General features: G+C 34.2%; 1 protein-coding gene across 1 annotated transcript; it reads right to left on the bottom strand.

Annotated features, from left to right (window-relative positions):
* Window positions 1–15,541: 15,541 nt before the first annotated feature.
* On the bottom strand, window positions 15,542–16,479 carry LOC123722424. The gene is made up of 2 exons (XM_045684146.1): window positions 16,373–16,479; window positions 15,542–15,902 (listed from the first exon to the last, which is right to left on the bottom strand). The coding sequence occupies exons 1-2, from the start codon at window positions 16,477–16,479 to the stop codon at window positions 15,542–15,544; spliced, it is 468 nt and encodes a 155-aa protein (XP_045540102.1).
* Between the last annotated feature and the right edge of the window lie 1,021 nt (window positions 16,480–17,500).

Genomic DNA, 17,500 nt, shown 5'->3' with positions numbered 1-17,500 from the left:
TCACTCCTTTTTAACACAACTTTGTTAAATTGGACAATATAACAATTAAAAGACCAAATATAAAATAATAACTACTTGTATCGTACATATACTCCTAATGTTATCTTTATGAAACATCCTTATAATAAACATAAAAAAAATCAGTTACTTACGAAACTTATTTTGTAGTCATACAACGTAACTGCAATGCTGGCAAAAAGGTAATTTTTTGTATTAAATACTTTTTTAACATGACGATCAAATTAAAATCTTCTCGAAGATAATTTTAACAATTATTAAGTCAAGTTAAGACAAATTAATAATGTTAGGTGATATAAAGTACGTCCGAATTCAACTTTACAAAAAGTTTCATGTGACCTCTTTTTTGTAAACGTCCGATGGTTTACACGTAATTACTATTGTGCACTAATTTATTTAGTCTCGAAACATCTTCAAGATTACGACATATTTAAAATCAAAGAATTTGTTTCAGTTTATCTTGTATTTTTATATTGACGACATTCCTGAAGCTATGCCACGGCGACTGCCATTCGCGTTCCAGCGATCTGAATTCAAGATGGCGTCAGGTCGACGTCATGGAGAAGTATGCACATAGCTATCTGCAGCATCTGTATGTAAAGGCATTACAAATTTATGTATTAATTTATTTAAATAACCAAAGGGTGAAATGTACTCTTACGTCCTTCGTACGCAAGGCCACGTAAATCTTCGAAACTTGGTGATTTTTTTTGTTAAGCTACTTACACAATACAATGTCATAGAGGTTTGTACACATCGCGCAACGTAGACGCAAACCTGTCAAGATCATCGTGAGAAATGTCGCAATTTTCAAGATGGCAGAGCAAATTTATACAGTTGACAACTCGCGTTGGCGATTCAACGTGATGTGTACAAAGGGCGCGCAATACATTTGTCGCAACCATACAATATTATTTTTGACAATTTACGTTATCTTGTGTACGAAGGTGCTTAATTAGTAAATCAGTTGTCTTGCGATGTTTGTTTAGAATTCCGATAATTGAATATATCATAATATTAGATGTTCTAGACCAAAAGTATGCATTGGGAATATATTCTTGTAAAAAATATTACCGAATCGAACACCAAACCAACAATAGTGACACGTTGATTGTAACACGTTGGTTGTAACACGTTGGTTGCAACACGTTCATTGTAACACGCCCATGTTAACATTATTTCATTTGATGTTACTTTCAGGCCAGTTTTAGACGAAGATAATTGTGATAAACAAAAGCATTTCGTGGCAATATTCTCTCAAGCTTTAGTGGAATACGGCGCAAATAACATAACTGATCATAGCTCTGCAGTCAAAGAAGCGGCTCATAACACTAAGAAACTATTAGACAAGTCATCAAATGAAATCGGATCAAAGCTACGTTCGATTATTTCTATAATCTTGTCTATTATTGACCAGGTCTCTATACTATATAATTAACTCTAACTAAAAATAAGGGATTCAGAAAATGAGAACGTAAAGATATTTTAAAATAAATTATCGTTACTACAAAATTATATTTAAGTCTGTATTCTGTGAGACTGTGTATTACTGATCAAAACCACACCAACTAATTTTTGGATCTCTTTGCATCGAAAGAAAAAATGGGAAACGGAAGAAGTAACACTCCTTCCGATTATAAAACATAGAGTACTGACAGATTTGTTATAGTTTTTATCTTTTGTACATTGATTGAAGTAAACAATTAAATTTTACCAATATTATAAATGCGAATGTGTAGTTGGATGGATGTTTGTTAAAAGATATCTTCAAAACGGCTCAACGGATTTTGATGAAATTTGTCACAAATGTAGAACACAGTCTGGAAGAATACATAAGGCGACATATAAAGTTTTTTTTTTAATTTCGCACAGACGGAGTAACGGGTGACAGCTAGTACAATATAATCTTCATATAACTTTTATTTCAGCCAATAATGGATATCCAAGCAGTCTGTTCCTATAAGGTTCGTGAAAAGGAATGTTCGTCAGCATTATCGAGTCTACAAAATGAAAGGTTCAAGACATGTCCTCACTATTCAAAAAATCTAGCCATTTTCGATGGTTTCCGAGACTTAGTAAATAGTTGTTATTTCAAACAATTCTTTGATGTTATGTTATCAGAAAGTTCTTTCGCGGAACCTTGTGAGGCGATTGACTTCTTTATTGAAGCCGCAGCTGTAAAATATAACCCTATATTTCAATTGTTTAAGACGCTTTTCAAAAGTATGAGTAGACAGCCTATGCCTTGTAAAGCTATGATTTTCTTTTAATAATATATTAATCGAATAACATTACTAGATTTATTATATTCTTTTAAATTAAATGTTTATTGTATTTTTTTACATTGGTAAGACATAGAAATTGTGGCGTAGTAAAATTCATTGATATTCACTAAACGAAATTGTTATTATTTTTATTCATTTATTATCTATATAACATATTTTATAAAAAAATACAAAACATATTATGTAAAAAATAGAATACCATCGGCTGCGGAATCCCATGACTCAAACAACCAGTGGTGAGGGCTACAGAGACAGGAACCTCCTAACTATGCGCGCAGTTTCTGACATAACTGCCTTTTGTATCAGGCCCTTAATCTAACTTTTTAGCGAGAGCTTCTTAAGATGTTGGTCGAAGTATCGGAATAATGGTAGTCGATTTCATACGTCACATGGCGGTAACCTCGTGAGCCAAGTCTAAGTATTTTAGCAATTTTTCACTAAACGAAATTATTCTTAATATAAATAAAAATTTAGAAGGTTTATTTTAATAAAATTATGATTCAAAGGCTCTTTTTTATTTCTACTCAAATTTATTTCACCACAAGTCGTGACTTCTTATTGTGATTTTTCTGTGTTTTTCTTTTGTCCCTGAAACTCAGTAATTTATACAATTTAAAAATATTAAAATACAATTACATTTATAATATACTATATGTCGCCCGCAACTCCGTCCTCGCGGCTCTAAACAAAACCTAATAAGTAGCCTATGTGATCTTCCAGACTATGTTATACATCTGTGCCAAATTTCATCAAGATCCGGTCAGTCGTTCTGAAGATACCTTCAAACAAACATCCATCCATCTAAACTTTCGTATTTATAATATTAGTAAGACATGAAATTAAAAAATTAAAACTTTACTTAATAGAGCATTTAAAATTTATAACTAAGTATTTTCTCATCCTTTCTCTACGTAGAGTCATCCAAACATTTCTATGTCCCGTCTGAATTCACTCCTTTCTTAGGTATATTCTTTTTCATGTTATCCATCCATACTTTCTTCCGTCTTCTTCTAATTTTAAAAAGCATACAATTTTTAGAATGACTACTTACAGGCTTAGTCATCTGTTACTTTATAAGTAAAATTACAAAACACATTTCTATCTCTATCTTTTCGATGAGAACGAACGAAATAGATGACAATTTGTTTTCATACACGTGTTTTAGCGAACATTAAAATAATATGCTTCATAATTAAAATGAAATCGTTATAAAAGTATTTTATGTATTTCTTTTGTTTTTAATAACCTTAATGATAATAATAAAAAAATGTACTTAAATCAATTTCGTTATACAGTTTTATTCTTTCACAGTTGTCGTTCAACTTACAATGTTCCCAAAAAGGTACGTTGATTAGAATAATTACATAATAACCTTTTTTACTGATGTAAAATATTTTTATTTAATTCTTATTTTTTAAATTGTATTTTAAATCATTATCTCTGTATCCTTTTCTAATTCTATGTTTATTTAAACATATAACATTTCAATGATCACCTATTTAACTTTGTCACTTTCGACGCATTTATTTCACTTGAAATTTTTCTTTCCAAATAACATGTTTATCTTTTGCTTCATATTTCTCTTTTTCTAGTTGTACTCGTATTTTTAGACTTCTAATATTTTACTCTACAAGCTGTCGCCCGCGATTCCGTCCGTCTATGTGTGGCCTATGTGTTTATCCAGACTATGTTCTATGCCAAATTACATCAAGATCCGTTGAGCCATTCCGGAGATACTTTCAAACAAACATCCATCCATCCAATCATTCTTATTTATAATATTAGTAAGATTATACTCGTGAAGAATGTCAGTGACTCCGAGGTTAAGCACTTGACTTGCAATCTGCAGGTCCCGGGTTCGAATCCCGCCATATACTAATGTCTCTCAATTTATCCGACGTTCTTATGGTAAACTAAAATATCGTGTTGCAACCTGCACATATCTGAGAAGAAATTCAAAGATATGTGTGAAGTCAACCCGCACTGGGCCAGCGTTGACTATGGCCTACTCACTCCTAACTTAGGATAGGGTCCGACTTTATCTGGCTCCGTGGAACCGAGCTGATGAATATGCTCTTTTCGTATCTTGTCCCTTCGTTCATAATAAATATTTGATTACAGTTTATTATGCGTCATAGTTGGCGCAACTATTTTGCATTTATGTAGCGGCCAATGTTACGTGGTGTCCAAAGATCTAAATACAAAATGGCGGCCAGCAGACGTACTGGAACAAGTTGCACACGACTTTTATCAGAGTTTGTATGTATGAAATATTTCAAATGAACGTTAATCTTGATTCTGATTCTGCACGTCTTTTCCCCTGTCCAGTAAAGGTACTCAACACATCTGTAATTTTTAATTTGATGCAGATATGAGACAGGGGTCACTTCGAAATTCAGCCATCCGGCTTGAAGGACCACGTCAAAACTAGTGCCATCGTTATTAAAATCTTTCTTTTGTTGTCACAAAAAATATTATTTATAATTTCTCACTTTTATTTTCATGTTATTTTTTTATTAATTTCAGAGCCTTAGGTCCGGACGACAACGATGATGATGAGAAGCGCTTCGTGTCAGTATTTTCTCACACCTTGTTCCTCTACGTAGTCAGCAATAAGACAGACGAGGCCGATCGCATCAAAGACGCCGCACACCGCACCAGAAACAAACTGGATAATGCCGCGGACCAGCTAGCTGGGCCCATTCGGGCTCTAATATCCTTAGCGCTGTTATATGTTGAAGGGGTCTGTTGGTTATTTTTAAATTGGTTACAGATTACTGAGCTATTATTTTAAATAAGTTACATCATATAAGGACTGCTGTAAGCAATCGGCAGCAGCTGACGGGACGTGTTTGAGACTGTCCGTATACCGCGGTTCTAATATTTTGCTGTATAGTAAAACCTCCTTGTAATCGATAAGCTTTGAATTAACAAAAATTATAAAGACTCAATTTAAACCTCAATTATTTTTAAGGAGATAAATCAATAAATCTACTAAAAGCTTTGTCATCTCTTTCAGCCTTTAACCGACGTTCAAATAGCTTGTCCATACTACGTAAGAGAGCATGACTGCAAAGATACACTATCAAAACTCCAAGCTGACAAAATGAAGCAATGCCCAGGTTATAAAGATAACATAGATCTTTACAATAGAGGAGCCAGCTTGATCAATAGTTGTGGTTTAGAGAATCTTCTGGAAGAATTAGCTTTAGAGAGCAGTAAAGGCGGGGACATGGAGGCTATAAATTTGTTTACTGACTTCGCTTCTATCAAATACGCTAGTACTATAAGATCGTTTAAAAATATTATGGAAAGTGTGAAGAATATTCATTCTTCTTGTCACGTATTTTCATTTATTTAATCTAAGGTATCCATAGATGCAAAGTAAGGTAAGGTAAAGGACATACGGAGGCCATTTTGTGGTAAATTTTCCCATTGTTGTCATTTAAATTATGCAATTTGGAAAAAAATATCGAATACAACCTATTTTATTATGTTTGTATTTTATTTCTTAGTTTTGAGTGAATTTTAAGAATAAAATTAGTAGTGACATTTTTAAAATAAAAATTAATAATATTAAACCAATAACAAAATTTCCGGAGGCCTAATTTTCGTCCTCTTTCCCTTCCCACCCTTTTCTTATCAGGAAAGGATGGTAAGGGGAAGTGGATTTGGCGGAAGAGGGGACGCCTAGGAAGGATAAATATCCTCTTTCTGCGCGTCCTCTTATCCGTTTATTAAAGGTAGGCAGATGATTTGCGGATGTCTATGGGCAACGGTCGCCTCGCTATTTCAGCGAATCCAGGTGGCTGTTTGCTCGTTTGCCACCTTACGATATAAAAAATACAATATTGTGTTTGTTAAAAATGGGTTTAAATTTTTTTTTGATAAATATATAAAAGTAACAATTATTAACATTGTAACAAACAGTTCAGTTCATTTTATTTTAATTATTTTATACTCTGCATATTACCAAATTTGAAAAAAAAAATCGTGTAATGATTTTTTTGTTACAAACAAAATATTTCGGAAATTATATTATGATTAAATGTAAAATTTGTACGAAAAAGTTCATCTCGAGGTACCTGTCAATGTAATAAAACCTTTTAAAATGTATAGTTAAAATGTTTGGGATTGAATAAGTTAATATCCATTTAAATCTAAAACAACTAAGAGTTCGTATACATTTTAAACGATACACTGTAGCTACCTAATACTAATCCACTGTGATGGTAAATGACAATGACCTAATTAACCTTTATAGCCTTTATGGTTGTGGGAATAATGGGCAATATTAATGTTAATTTAATCCAATTTTTCATCAAGTTCAGCAAGTTTTATATTAGCAATGATGAAAGTATGATGTTAGGACCCTGTTACTAGATTAATAGATAAAACCTGGATGGATTAAACCTGGTATAAATGCTAACAAAGTCTGAACTGAGTATATTTCTTCTTCTTCTAATAATTCTCGTACAAAATTCTGGAACGATTCGTCGCCCCCAGCTCGTCTTTCTCCACCAACGACTCAGAGACTACAAACTTTACAGGTGACTGGGCCATACATATTGGAAGGAGTATGTTTCTAATATTATAGATACTGGTCTACTTCTATTGCTTTATACTATGATTAAGTAGTAAGAAATAACATACTGATATTTTTATGCTAGGTGATTTTGTTTACTAAAAAATTTGGAAGCCATCTTGATTTTTAATTTCTGGCCAGTAAATTTCTAATTTAAAAGACAACACGAACTGATATCTACTGACCGAAACGTGATTGATGATATTTTAGTAATCAACCATTATCACGATTTCTAATTAAAATATAAATTTAATGTTCCATCGCAAAATCAAAAATGCTGTCAAAGAGGTAACTACATCAATTAAAAATATTAAAAGGAAAAAATAAGGTCTTATGGGAGAACTATATCTTTAGTTGAACTCTTCACAGGCTTCCGGTGTTGTTGCTGATTACCGCGAGATGGCAGTTGTGTCACGGGCAGTGTCACACCGTGGCCACAGACCTGAATACGCAGTGGCGAGGGGCGGATGTCCTCGAACGATATGCCAGAAATTATTATAGCAGTTTGTAAGACATTTGTCGTCTGTGTTCAGTTGTACGCAGTGTCTTCACAACTATTGGTGATACAATTTACTTCTGAGCTTCTTTTCACGAAACTGTTCTACAAAAAAACACAATAGCGACAATAGAATGGTTTAATACAAACTTATAGCAGTTAAATTACACTTAAAGAGACTCAAAACTATGTGACTTTCTATATCCAAGAAATTCATAATTATTGGTGAAGAAATAACTTCTTTCAATAAGGAGTTTTTTAGACAGATAAATTTAGAAGATAATTCTTTCAACAAAAAATAGTAATTGAAATTTTATACTATTCCAGAGCAGTCGGACCTGATGATGCTTGCAATAAAAGAAAGCGTTTCGCTTCAGTCTTCTCTGAAGCGATGCTACAATATTTCAATAGCAACATAACAGATAGAGACGATGCAATTAGGGATGCAGTGGCAAAGAAAGAGAAGGAATTGTACAAACCAGCAGATATTATTGGCAGTGAATTTAGAGCTAAATTCACGTACATATATTCATTTGTTGATCAGGTTTGTATATAAATAAAAATATAAGCTAATTTATGAGGAACGATGAGAGAGCCAGTTAATTTTCATACCAGACTCCATTATTGTCTTGTGCTGATCGTATTACAATGTATTAAAAATAGACTTTCTTTTCAGCCTTTGTCTGACATACAAGCAGTTTGTCCTTACAATATCCGTGAACCAGAATGTGAAAAACGTTTCAAACAGATTCGAAATGAACGCCTTCAATTATGTCCTGATTATCTTTGGAACGTAGAATTATACTCCACTGCTGTATTTCTTGTTACCAATTGTGGATTTCAAAATCTAATAGTCGAATTAATGAGGGAGAGTGCTACGGGAGGTGATTTGGAGGCTTTGAATTTTTTTATAGAAACAGCAGCAATTAAATTCTCGAATGTTCTCCAGTTTTTGAAAGATGTTTGGAAGGGTGTTCAACTTTTACCGTTGACTTGCAAAGCGAGTTCTTTTCTGTGACTGTATTTAGAGACATGATATAAAAAAAGTTTGATAATGCAGAATTTTGTTTTATTCTTCAATACTCATTGAATACCAGCATCATTTTTCTGTTGTTATTTTGATGTACAAATGTAATTTCTTTTGCATCTGTCTTATATACTTCTTCTCTTAAAAATCGAAAATCAAGTTTAATGTAACAAAAGGTTTTATTAAGATATCCCTAAGCCTCTGACTTGAAATCTATCTCATTCGTCGTTGCCGTTAGCTCCAATCAGTCTCCAGTCAGGTTCAAAGCGGGCCCGAGTTAGGAGTAACTAGGCCTGTGTACTCAGAAGCTTTGCACAATAATAGCGACGAAACCGAATCAGAGAGGGTAGGGGAAAGGGAGAGGAAAGGGAAAGGAAGTGGTAAGAAGAAGGGTGCGGAAGGGGAGAGGACGGGAGATGAAGGGGATAGGAAGGAGACAGGAAGGAGAGAGGAAGGGGCTCTCCCCTCGTTCCTCTGAACGGGGAGGGAAGAGGAAGACGCCGATCATCGATGAATTATTTAAATACTAGCTGTCGCCCGCAACTCCGTCTGCGCGGAGTCAAAAAAACATCAAGTAGCCTATGTACTCTTTTAGACTATTACATCTTTGTCAATTTTCATCAATATCCGTTGAGCCATTCCGGAGATACCTTCAAACAAACATCCATCCATCCAAACATTCGCATTTATAATATTAGTAAGATGTAAAGAACATGTATTATGTGTGGCCATAAATAACTTATATGTTATTGAATAAAACCAGACATAAACCTATTGTTTGATGTTAATATTAAAACACAAGTTATCAGTACAGTTTAATTTATGACTGTAATAAATGTACATTAACGAAATTATTATCACGATTTTAAAAACACAGCAAAGAAATGCTTTTCATAAGCTTTATAGAACATCTTGTGAAACGCTGACAGCAAGAAAAAGGTTTTTTATATTAAAAAAACATTAATTATATAGTATTCCTCTTAAAAAGGTGACAAGGCTCAAATTTTCTTAAGGTAATTGTAAGAATGAAAAGAATTTTATCTATAAGTTACGTTACATATTGTCAGCTTTACCTTCTTACGTTTATTTCAGAAATGTCGTACATCAGCGTTGCGGTTGTTATCCTGATGGTTAGCTGGGTTTCCAGTGATCTGATTTCAGGAGATATGAACAGCAAATGGCGACCCAACAATGTACTGATGTCTAATATTGACAATTACTACAAAATGTTGTACGTACCTTATTTTAGACCTAATGCAGGTGCCTGCGATATCTTCAGTGCCAAATTAAAAAAGCCTTACTACCTAGCTCCCGTGTGCACATAAGCTACTTACCAGTAAATGTCCCGTTAGAATAGGTCCCTCAGTTTCGGAGATGACCACGAATAAACGCGGATTTGTGGAAAGACAGATAGACAGACAACAATTTAATACTCGTATGTCTTTGTACACAAATACAAGTTGTTCGCGAAATGGGAATAATTTTTTAATATAACATCTGTATGTTACCCCAATTTTATTATAGAGAATTATTCGATCTCTAGTTGTTTATTAGTTAGTCGAGAATTATGTTTCGAGAGCAATTGGAATTTTGATGCAATTTCTTTCAATGGAGGCTACTTCAAACGCAGGGGAAAGTAGATTTTACAAACTGTATCATAAGATAAAATTGCAATGTTTTTTTTCAGGGCTATAAAAACTTCTGATGTCGACAATCGTCGTAAACGTTTCGTTTCTATTATATCGCAAGCCTACATGTACTTTGTAGCAAGTGACGAGGAGGATAGGGTCAAAAGAGTGCAAGAAGCTGTTGCTAAAACAAAACAAGATCTGAAAAAGCCAACTGACGCGATCGCGGGACAAACAAGAGCGTATTTAATTATTCTTAAAACACCTATTGATCAGGTAAGAGGTTACGAAATCTTAATTTACCTTAGAAGCAATTCTTCGGAACAGGAGCAAGAAGCCGGTGTCGGTGGCTCAGGGGTTAAGCACTTGACTTGCAATCTGCAGGTAATGCGTTCGAATCCCGTCATGTACCAATGTGTTTTTTGATTTTCGATTTACATGTGTACATTTATCCGACGTTCTTACGGTGAAGGAAAACATCATGATGCAATCTTGACATGCTTGAGAAGTAATTCAATGATATGTGTGAAGTCATCCAATCCGCACTGAGCCACCGGGGTTGACTATGTCCTAGTCACCCTAACTTTGGGTAGACTCGGAGCCCCTCAGTGGGGATGTATAGTGAGCTGATGATGATCACGCAATTCTTCATCAACATCTTGTCCTTATCCCACCCGATATGGGGGCTTTAGTCATCCGGATTGATCTTTCTTCCGTCATTTCACTCCAATAAGTCACCTTTCAAGCAATCCATCCATCTCTTTCAAGACTTAACTTTACCGATATACTCTTCCATATTCATGTTTAAAGTTCTCCTTGTCAAATGCAATACTGTCCTTAATACATGAAGCATGCTAACTTTTATCTGATAATTTTTCAGCCGATAAATGATATAAAAGCGAGCTGCCCACCACAAGCTAAACAAATGGATTGCTTAAAAGCACTGAAGAAATACCAACAAGCAAATAGAGCGAGCTGCAAAGAATACGACAGAAATTTGCGTCTTTATGACAAATATATACAATACATCACAGATCCCGAGTTCAATAACTTTGTAGCTGATATAATTAAAGTATCTGATAATGGAGATAAAGCTGCATTAGCTTATTTTACTTATGTAATGTTAATAGAATATCCAGAAGTTGAAGAAAAAGGAAGGGAAGCCTACAATTTGAGGGCAAATACAACATACCCTTGTAACGTATACAATCTTCCACTGTTTTAAATAAATGTTACCGGTGTTTAATTGGTGCATGTAGATCAATAAATTTTTGTAAAATTGATGGAGTTTTCTTTGCTTTTGTGTATATAGTCGATAGGACCCTTCTATTTGCATTCAGAAGCTCTTCTCTGTTTTGAGGGAATTCAAAGAGATTCTGTCTTCGGGAAGAACAGTTTACCTACTTAATCCTTTGTTGAATTCAGTCCACCATCCGACTATTGTTATGCTTTGAGCATGATCTTGTTTAGTCGAACAATTTAAAAGAAATATTTGTTTAATTTAAATGCTATGTTTTACTTATCAAAACAGGTAGTTTTTTAAATCTTATCTAAAAATGTAGTTTGAATAAATTATTAATTAACTAGATTTGCCTGCGACTTCGTCCACGTGGAATTAAGTAAAAAAATAAGTAGTCTATGTGTTCTTATAGACTATGTTCTACAACTATGCTAAATTTCATCGAAATCCGTTTAGCTATTTTGGAGATACGTAGTAATAAACATCCATCCATCCAAACTTTCGCATTTATAATTATTTTTTATGTTAATAGGATAAACGAGATGTCTATGTACAACAGTCACTTCTCCATTTTGGGGAATTCAAGTTGCCGCTTGACCGCTTGCCACATTTTGCAATAAAATAGGCGTAGGCATTGAGTAAGGCCTATGTCTAGCAGTGGACTGAGACAAGCTGATAATCATGTTGATGATATAATGTAGACGACCTTTAAGTGGTCTGCGCTTGCGAAATTATATGAAACAAGATATTACTTTCAAATTAAGTATTAAACAATTACAATTTAATTATTAAGTATTAAACTTCACCCACAATCCCATAATAAATCCGTCGTGAACATATCAAAGCGTATAAGCTGCTCGGATGATCTTGAACTTTGATTTACAATGAAATATTTTATAGCTACAATAAAATTTGTTGTTGATTCACGATGTTAAATCTATTACTTTTTTATTACACTAAATGATAAGAGTATTAAAGACAAATTTTCCTTACACAGTTACATATAGTGTTTCTAACAGCAGGTAACTTTGAATTTTCTTTTCTTTAAATACTATAAAGGTATAAAGACAGGAAGACGATTCCTGCCTTTATACCAGTATTTGTGAGATCAACTCAACAGGTATTATCTTACAAATCTTTGGTTATTTAAAGGTAACTTTGACAGTAGTAGTCCCTGCAACAAAACATATGTTGGTTGCACGCATGAGCCGGCTCGACCTGTGAAATACAACGAATATACAAAAGAAAGGCACGCCTTTCTTCACGAAGTGTAAGCATTTCCGCGTTTCGTTGAGTGTGCAATCCAGAGGCCTATTTTAGTCTACGTCCATTCCCACCGTTGGCTTAAAACTGAATTTAGCATAATCTACTTTTCTTCTTCTTCTTGTGCCTCTCCACTATTGGAGGTTGGTCGTCAGCTTAGAGAATGTCTTCTTATTTTGAGCTAAGCGAAACAGGTTTTCAACAGAGGCAATGTTGGCCCACTTCCAGATGTTCCTCAGCCAAGACTTCTTTATACTTTTAAATACTGTTGAATGTCTTTATTTCTTTCCTTTTACAGCATTATGCGCTTCATCATTATTTGCACCATCTTTGCCTGCGCAGCAGTCAGTGGATTGCTACATTTAGATAAAAACAACAAATGGCGTCGTAACGATGATGTGTTCAACGTTATCGATCCTTATTACTATGAACTGTAAGTCTTGTTATGTTCATATATTTTCGAATATCTAAAATTATTTTAAAAATATTCATTAGTCTATAATGAAATCCATTACTCGAATAACCTACTTCTTTAAAATCAATTACTGGTTAATTCATGTTAATAATAACTGTCGACTGCGATTTCGTTAGCGCGCAATCAAAAAATAACTTAATTAGTAGTCTATGTGTTCTTCCAGACTATGACTTCTATATCTAAACCAAATTTCAACGAGATCCATGCAGCCGTTCTGGATATACCATCAAACAAACAGCCATCCATCCATCTATCCAAACATGTGCATTTATAATATTATTAAAAAAAATATATGAAGAATCTATGAATTTTTCGACTTCTAAACTAAATTAATAGTTTTAATACGAATCCTAAAAGTAATTTTTGTATGATTTCACTTTAAAGTAAATCACATTTTTAGGTCTCTGGAGTCCAGCGACTTGTTAAATCCAAGCAAACATTTCTCTTCTGTCGTTACTTTAGCCATCTCAGTATATCTGAAGAGTAATGAGACGGACCATGAGAAACGTGTCAAAGAAGCTCTGAACAGAACTAGGAAAGAGCTCGATAAACCTTCGGACGCAATCGGCGGTACTATGCGTGCTATCCTTACTGGACTACGTGGAATTATTGATAAGGTAAACAAATTGCTTTGCCGATTTTTTTTTAGGTTACAGTATTTAGTTAATTCCTAGAATTTTATATGTATGACGTTGGTATCAAGTTGTTTTTGTTTTTTACTTCTTCTTCTTCTTCTCAGCCACGTAACGCCCATTGCTGGGCATAGGTCTCCCCCCATATCGCCACGATGATCGGTCCAGTGCAACTCGCATCCAGGATTATTTTTTTACTAAAGACCAGAAATGCGTAATTCATCAGCGCATCAAAAGCAAAGGCCCAAATCTTTTCTGATGTTTTTGGAACATCATGTCATTAAAAAAATGTCGAGAGTTTAAAGGAGGCAAAGGTCAAACTTGCTTATGTCAATTTTTATTTTTTTAATTTCGGTAGATTTAGTTTGATAGGTTTTAAAATAAACCTGTACCTTAAAAATATATGCATGCATGAAAATAAATAAAACAAAGTTATTAATGTGTTCTAATTACAGCCAATCAATGACGTAAAAATAAGTTGTCCTCCCGAAGCAGACCAGAAATCTTGTGATGAAAAACTGCAAAGGTCACATGAAAAGAACGAAGCTACATGTAGAGGTTATATGAAAAATGTTGATATGTATGAGAGAATCATTAAATTGATACATAAAAGAGAAGTAGAAGAAATAAGGAAAGAAATAAACAGAACTTGGAGAGTAAGTGACGATGAAGCGTTGAGATACTTCGCTAGAGCAGCAAATGGTAGGCATTCTAAAATTATGAAGGAATTCAGAGAAATTTATGAAATACAATCGCGCGAGTCTTTCAATTGTAATGTATTAAATTTACCAATCTTCTGAATTAAATAGTTCATTCAATGAAATTTGTCTTTTTCTTATTACTCGACTTTATGACTGACTAATACCCAATACAAAGCATTATAACAGAAGAATAAAATACTGTTTAGTAGTTTTTGTGTGATGATGTACATATCCGACCTTTTTGGTAGACATTCTCGGTATCAATTTGCATTCTACTCAAGAGTTTGCATACTGGCCACTAAAAACCTTTGTTTTTTGATTTAGAAAAATATTAGAAAATCGGAATATCGACGAGTCAATCATAAGATGTATTATGCGCACCTTTGCCAATGGTCTCATGACGTCACCTACCAGATTTAACTAAGCATGTAATTTATGTTATTCATATCAGTTTGCAGTTTTATTTATTTATCAAAATCGCATTTTGAAAGCATATGCATCATATTTCAGTAATCATGATTTCTGGTAATGTCTAATATTAGCGTGTGGCTAAGGGTTGATAAAGCTATGTTTAAGGTAAAATGTAATTGAAACACTAAATTTTTTCTTTAATTTTTTAGGGCCCAAAAAATTTAATTAGTTTTAATAGAAACAATTCATACATTTGTATTACTATTTCATAAGTATCATAGGGAACCTGCACGGGAATGAACCGTGAAGCAAGATCTTGTAAAACTTATTTATGTCACAGAAAAAGTCCTTGTAAGTTTTTGTCGCTGCCTTTTCAAAGAATGAAAGGGCTTGTTCGTCACTACCTCTACTGTGTCTAAAGAGGTGCTTCATGAATCTAGCTCGGTTGCTAGCAGGTTGATTGTCCGTCAGCATCTCATATAGTTCTACATTCTTGTTATATCCATGGCAATACTCTTCTCCATAATGACGAGTTCTGTTCAAATTTCTATCACACTCAGATTGCGCTGTGTTTGGAAGACAGGATCCTTTTACATCTGTTAATGGCTGGAAAAATTTAAAATATTAAGTTTTTTACGCTTTTCAACTCTTCTTCTTACTTAATAAAGCTGCAGATGTAACAAATATAAACCTTCTTATTTAATAAAATGAAATCAAACTATCAATTGAATTCTATCGCTTCTTGAGGGCATATTATCTGCTTTAAACAATCTATTCACGTTATATCTGCTGTGTCTTGCTGGTTTCTCTAACATCATCGTCGTTATCATACTTTGATATTCCCTTCGGAAAGTCGTCAGCATAATATAAAGCATAAAGTGCTCTGTCTATCTGAGTATAAAGAAAGAAAGAACTAATTCGCACCTGTTGTATGAATGACTGCAGGAGGATCATAAGCGATCTCATGGGCGAGGCTATCACGTCAGCAGGCTGGTTCAGCTGCTCTCTGGTCTTTTCCACTGCTGCTTTAGCGCGTTCTACGTCATCGATGATGTCACTCTTCACATACATGTACATCGCGAGAGAGACGACCGAAAAGAAACGCTTGTGCTGGTCACCATCCTCCTCGATGTAGACTGCTCTGAGGAGAAAGAGAAATATTTGGATCTACTAAGGAAAAAAATCAAACGGCTACCTGATTCGCCGAAATACCGAAGTGACCGCTGTTCATAGACATTCTCAATTGCAGGCGCATTGCCTACTTTTAATCGACGGAAGAGAGAACGCTCAGAAAGAGAGTATTTCCCCGAGTCCCGACCTCCGCAAAATTCACTTATCCTTCCCATCATTTACTTACAAAAAAGGATGGGAAGGGAAAGAGGACTAAAATTAGGCATTTAGTAAGGATTTTGTTTAAGAAGAAGAATTGTTCCTTTTCTGTACATGATCTTCTCAGTTTATTAAAGGTATCGCACCTGCAACTATCCAAATTATTGCAAATATTGGCAGTGGTCACTATTTTCCCGAAATAAAGTAGACGATCTATCATCTATCGCTTCTTTCTATTCTTTACTATTTTCTAATTGTATGTTTAAGCTAAAATGTACTTACAGCTTACTGTAATACTCGTCAATTTCGTTCATGATAACATCACTGTTAAGCCATTTATCATTTGACCTCTTCATCTCCACGCCTTGACACAACAAGACAGCTACCATTGTCCATACGATAAACATTCTGGAAAATAACAACATAACTATGTTTTTCTGTATACGTATTTGAATGATTTTTGTAGTCTAAGATATTACGTGTTTAATGTTTTACTGTAAAATAAGTTTATAGCTCATTCATTATGAACTTTGTTATAAAATTAACGACTATTTCGTGTGAATAATTTTAATTACCTTTAGTATGGTATTTTATAATATATGTAACAAAAAATATTGATACATCGCATTATTAAATACTAGCTGTCACCCGCGATTCCGTCCGCGCGGAATTAAAAAACTTAATAAGTAGCCTACGTGTTCTTCTGGAGTATATTCTACATCAAGATCCATTGAACCGTTCCGAAGATACCTTCAAACAATCATCGATCCATCTAAACATTCGCATCTATATATATAAAAGAAAGTCGTGTTAGTTACACTATTTATAACTCAAGAACGGCTGAATCGATTTGACTGAAATTTGGTGGGCAGGTAGCTTAGAACCAGGAAACGGACATAGGATATTTTTTACCCCGTTTTCTATTTTTTATTCCGCGCGGACGGAGTCGCGGGTAAAAGCTAGTTTATAATATTAGTAAGAAACATATTTCATTTTAGAAGTAGAAATGCAGTGAAATTCAACATTGCTCAACCAGACTTTCTTAAGTGTTCTTTAATAGTTTAATAGTTCTTGCCTTATTGTCATTCTTTTATTTTTCACAATTTACTCTTTACAACAACATCACTTACGCCTGTAACCCAGAGGGCTAGGCAGAGTCCACGGACCTCCATTTGGCACGACTCTGATACACATCTCTCGCTTCTTCTACATACATCTACGCATACAAACACGTTGATTTCGGGTGATCTTAATACCGGTAAAACAACATCTGGGACAGTCTCGACCGATGCTGCCACTTACTTTCGCGCCATAAATTTTCTTTAATAATCTTCTTTTATTCTTCCATTCAAACTGTCCAAACTATCTAAGCATACCTCTTTCAAGTCTATTCTCAACTTCCTTTTTTTT

Source organism: Papilio machaon, chromosome 25 (assembly GCF_912999745.1).
Source record: "Papilio machaon chromosome 25, ilPapMach1.1, whole genome shotgun sequence".
In the NCBI taxonomy this organism is placed as follows: Eukaryota; Metazoa; Arthropoda; class Insecta; order Lepidoptera; family Papilionidae; genus Papilio; species Papilio machaon.
This window is presented reverse-complemented; position numbering and strand designations above follow the sequence as displayed.